The 5198-nt window shown below is 44.6% G+C and overlaps 1 protein-coding gene across 1 annotated transcript; it reads right to left on the reverse strand.

The window, feature by feature from the left end:
* Window positions 1–379: 379 nt before the first annotated feature.
* fignl1 (fidgetin like 1) lies at window positions 380–4789 on the reverse strand. The gene is made up of 2 exons (XM_005795197.2): window positions 4650–4789; window positions 380–3154 (listed from the first exon to the last, which is right to left on the reverse strand). The coding sequence occupies exon 2, from the start codon at window positions 3135–3137 to the stop codon at window positions 1254–1256; it is 1884 nt and encodes a 627-aa protein (XP_005795254.1). The 5' UTR covers window positions 3138–3154; window positions 4650–4789; the 3' UTR covers window positions 380–1253.
* Window positions 4790–5198: the final 409 nt, after the last annotated feature.

The following is a 5198-nucleotide window of genomic DNA, read 5'->3' on the forward strand; positions in this document are numbered from 1 at the left end:
AAAACTACCACAAAAAATGGACAATTATTCCAAATAAAGATGTTTTAACCAATCATCAAGTATCTGGATGAGGATCTGAGCTGAAACAGGAACATGGATGTTTATTATCAGTCGAGCTGCAGAAGCCGTTTTTTTCTGTCGACTCCACAGCTGACTCTAACAGGAAGGGAGGAAAAGCACATGAAAACTTTTTTTATTATTCATGAAACTCAGGATTCTCTCAGCGTTGCTCAACTTCCGTAGATATTATTAACACATCCAGAGTCAGGAAGATTTCAGGACAGGGAGACCTGAAGGGATGACACTGCCCTCTGTGGATCAGATCCGCAAGGAGATCCGAGTCGCTGAGCACAAGAAACACAGAAAAGATTTTTAATTTTTTATTCTGGGTTATAAACTTTACAGATATGAAATTTATATTTTTATGTGACATTTTGAGCAAATATTACTAACAACATTCATGCTTTTCAAAAAATAAAAAATAAAAGGTGGAACATGCTCTGTGAAGCCAACAAGGTGCTGAACACGAACTTCAAATCACGTTACAATAGAAAACAGAAACTCAAGGTTTCAAAATAAAAGAGCTGAAAGACCAAACTAAAAACCTTCAGGAAAGTTCATCCAAATATAGAGCAGGAAAAACCAAACATCTGAGCAGCAAACTGGATTCAATGTGAGGAACTATTTCTAGAAGCTGGTGCGATAAATCCTTTAGCTAAAGTTTAATTTCCAAAGCTTTTCAGGTGGATTTGTTGCATTTCACAACCACAGCTTTAAGATTTTCACCTGATCAAATTCAGATACCTCCAAGCGCCGCCCTGCTGGTAACTTAAACACTGCAGTCACAAAACCACCATAAAGGTGCTAACTGGTAGCTGCCCAGTTACTGGTACCACGGTCTGCCTAAGTAGAGTTTTTATCATTACTATGGTATAAAGACTGCTGAAATGTGCATAAAATGAAGAGATGCGGTGAAAGAAATGTCCTGACTGCATTTAGCATTCAGTCCCTCCCCCACCTGTTGACAGAAGGAGAGAATGTTCTTTCTGTGGGAAGCATAAATTAGAAATTTTCCTTTTTAACCACTGAATTTATTCTATATTTTTGCACTGTGTATCAAACTCAAAAGAAATACATTTTCTTTTCTGTTTTGTGTTATTAACATGAACTCAGAGGTAATGCCTTCCAGCACTCAAAGATTTTATTTGCTCTTTGCCAAAGAACCTCCTGGTCTCAAACGGAGGCAGATGAGTTCACCGTCCGCATCCGAAGGTTTGGTTCCAGTCCTCGTACAGCTCCAGGTCTTTAGCCGACACACTGGGTCGAACCGTCTTCAAGGCCTCCTGGAAGTCGGCGTAGAGAATCGGCCTCACCTGATCTGCGCTGATGGTGGCAATGTCGTTGAGCTGGATGCTGCGTATGGGGCCCAAGGCGGCTTCCCGGCACAGCTGGGTCATGTCGGCGCCGGAGAAACCCTCTGTGGCTGCCACCACGCTCTCCAGCTCCTGTCCTCTCAGGTGGTTTCTCTCCTGCGCCATGAGGTTGGTCACAATCTGCCGCCGGGCGCCGGCTTCGGGCAAGGGGACGTACAAGCGCTTTGCCAGGCGGCGCCGCGCGGCCTCGTCGATCTCCTGGGGCCGGTTGGTGGCGCCGACCACCAGGATGCGATCATCGGCTGCCGTGGCAGCGCCGTCCAGCTGAACCAGGAACTCCGTCTTTATCCTGCGGGACGAGTCGTGCTCCCCATCCGTCCGCTGGGACAGCAGGGAGTCGATCTCATCGATGAAAATTACCGCCGGCTGGTGGCAGCGGGCGATGGCGAACAGCGCCCGCACCATTTTCTCTCCTTCGCCCACCCACTTGGACGTTAGTGATGAGGCGCTGATGCTGAAGAAGGTGGCACCGGACTGGCAGGCGATACATTTTCCAATGAGCGTTTTCCCCGTTCCCGGGGGCCCGAACAACAGGATGCCTTTAGGCGGCCCGCGGAGCCCGGTGAAGATGTCAGGACGCAGCATGGGCCACACCACAATCTCCTTTATGGTGGTCTTCGCAAACTCCAGGCCAGCGATGTCATCCCAGGCAACCGGCGGGCCATGATCCATAATCTCACTCATGATCAGCTCCACTATCTTTGGCTCAAAGTTCTTCAGTCGCTCGTCCAGGATTTGAGGTTCTGGGTTGGAGTTTTTACTGCCGTCTTCGTCCTCCGGCCGGGGGATCGGTGACACAAACTTGGAGAACGCCCCTCGAGATCTGTTGGCCCCCAGAGACTTTTTCATGGCCGCCGCCATCCCAGGCGGGTGACCTCTCTGGGGCTGGTAGGAGTGTTTCTTCTGCTGATTGACGATGAACTGCTCCCGGGCGGTTTTGAAGTTGCTCACGGCGCGGGGTTCGGTTGCCCCTGGACCTCCATGTTGGCCGGTAATGCCATCGCTTTTGTCTGGACTGTAAAAGTTCTTCCGTTTGGACGGGTTTGAGGAGGGAAAGAAGGAGGACTGATGGGTTTGTGCGCCTCCTGAAGGACCAGATGAAGAAGAATGACCAAACGCTGACTGAGGTCGTACTGCGGGTCGAGGGACAACGCTTGAATGAACTGAGATCCCATCTGAAGTTCTTGGTCTCTCTGTTAGATTCCCGATAACGTTGTTAACCTCGGAGCTGGACGGTGCTCGACTGGCTGCGGTAAACTGAACCTGAGCTGAGGCGGGGTCCCCTCTGCTCTCGTGTCCCACAGGTATGTCAACATCTGCTGGTGCCACCAGGAAGCTTTCTCTTCCTGAACTCGCCTGAATCATCCTCTGCACCGAGGGAATCCGCAGCACGCTCTCCGCCGTTAGTGACGACTCCCATTTGTCGCTGAGGTTCCTCTGACTGCGGGCCAGATGGAGCGCACTCTCTGCGTAGTTGTTGAGCCCCGTTTGGGGGTCATCCGAGTCCAGCACGGCGGCGTAGCGCTCCGAATAGGTCCTGAGCAGACCGGCCGCGCCGGCCTGAGAAAGCTGGGAGCTTGCCCATGCATACTGAATGGAGAGGATGTGGGCCCGGTAGGCGTCGGCCTTCTGTTCAGGTGTGCAGCTGCCAGATGAAATGTCAAAGGACCTGCGCTGCCATTCCTCCAGGTGTGCGCCACTCATGCCTGGTCTGCTCCGGCCTGATGGAGGAGAGGGGACAAACGTTATGAAAAATACATGACCTCTGTCAACGCCAAGGCCTGCTCCACATCTGACGCAGACGGAGAAAAATGCTCTTCTTCACGGTTTGTGATGAAAAATAAAAAACAAACAAGCAGGATTCAGAGGAAAATACACAATTCAGTCCCTCCAGGATTCCACACTGTTTTTGCAAAAAAAAAAAAAAAACAAATTCACTGATTTTGTGGTGCTACTTTGAAAATGTTCACAAGGAATTTGTTCATTTTTTCCCCTTCCAAAATATAGAAGAAAAAAACATGAGATTACTGTATGGCTGAAACAATTAATCGGAATAATCTAGAGGAATTAATTATTGAAATCAACCCACAAAATTAAGGTAAACCTTTACATTTGACTAAATTCATAACATTTTTCTTATTTATCTATTATTCTGACATTCAACAGAATCAAATAATTTTAGTATTTAACAACCTAACTGACCTAAAACAGGGAAACTTTAATCTTACTTATCAGACAGGGAGGAAAATGTTTGTTGTATTTTTGTACAGTGTAAATATCTGATTTCAGCTGCTGAAACTATAGAACTATATCTACATTCTATTATTTGCAGTGTTTGCAGTACAAACACTACAAATATTACATAGTACTTTACATTTTAAAATATTATATTTCTTATGTTTTAATCCCTTGGAATAGCAATAATCAGAAAGAACCAAATCACAATTTTAAATACATTTACAGCAGCTCTCAAAAGTATTCATACCTCTTGAGCTTTTATACATTCTGTCACTTTACAAACTTTGTTGGTATTTTAACGTAGAGACCGACACAAAGCAGCACATATTAATACATGTGATGTCACCTGCATTTGTATTTATCCTCCTATACTCTGAGATCCTTAAATAAAACCTATTGCAACAGGAATGTTCAGAAATTAGTAAATAGAGTCCAGATATGTGTAAAGTTATCAATCTCCATATAAATCCAGCTCTGTGAAAACTTCAGATGTTTGTTAGAGAATGTCAACAAAGAGGACAAGGAAGGAGAAAGTCAGTGTTGAAACAAAGTAACACAATGGAGACATCTTATTTCCAGGAAACCTCTGAAAAGTTCAGCCTGGGGATTCAAGAAAATATTCCATGTTGGAAACTTTCCATAGTAATTAATTATGGGAATATCGTGAAATTTGGGGGAAATAACTGGAAAATGGGGCAACTTAAACAGACTGTATCATATTCAAACATAAACAAGCATGTTGTTAGGCAGGGCAGACATCCAGATTTCCAAGCTTACATGCAGAACTTTATGGACTTTCATGGAGTCCCAATAATATACGATAGAGTTTGCTGTTGTGAAGTGACAAAATGTGGAAGTTATGCTAAACAGATATTTACTAACTTCCATAATTTCATGCCCTCCACACGTGGACTGTTTACAGTTAATACCTCCACCCCAAAACACTTCACAGCACGGAGAATAACCGGAATCACTTACAGTCGGGAGGGCCTTCCTGTTAGCTCTGACCAGGTTAAAGATGCTAAAGGAACAGCTAACTTTATCACGCTAACTGTTGCGATCACTGTTCCACTTTAAAACGCCATAATTTTACTCTTGATTCCCGCCACTCGGCTTCCTCTTCCGTGACGCCACTTCCTGTCTCGTCTCTCTAAGGAGTCCTACAATGAGAACTTTCATCGTTACTTTTTAATGATTCTAGGAAAATCAGATGAAAATATAATACGTTCTCTGTTTAAACAACCGAAAAACATTTTTTTGTTTGAAAGAAAAGTAGAGGTAACTCATTTTAAAAAGTTTTCCCAACGAGAATGGAACGAGACCCAAAACTTGTTACACTTTGTCGTTCAGATACAGTTCAACAAATATCCTCTAAATTATGTTTATTGTTTAGTATAAAGAATTGTCTTCTACATAGAGAACATACTATTTCTTTTAAAACTTTGTAATATCCTTTCACGTTGTGAATAACAAAGGTTTACGTCGCCATCTTGTGGTCTTAACGTGATAACCACAGATGACTCGCCG

This window comes from Xiphophorus maculatus, chromosome 22 (assembly GCF_002775205.1).
Source record: "Xiphophorus maculatus strain JP 163 A chromosome 22, X_maculatus-5.0-male, whole genome shotgun sequence".
Taxonomy (NCBI): domain Eukaryota; kingdom Metazoa; phylum Chordata; class Actinopteri; order Cyprinodontiformes; family Poeciliidae; genus Xiphophorus; species Xiphophorus maculatus.

What these genes read in the sequence shown, in the direction of transcription:
- fignl1 (XM_005795197.2), bottom strand. Translation starts at nt 3,137, where the DNA reads ATGAGTGGCGCACACCTGGAGGAATGGCAGCGCAGGTCCTTTGACATT.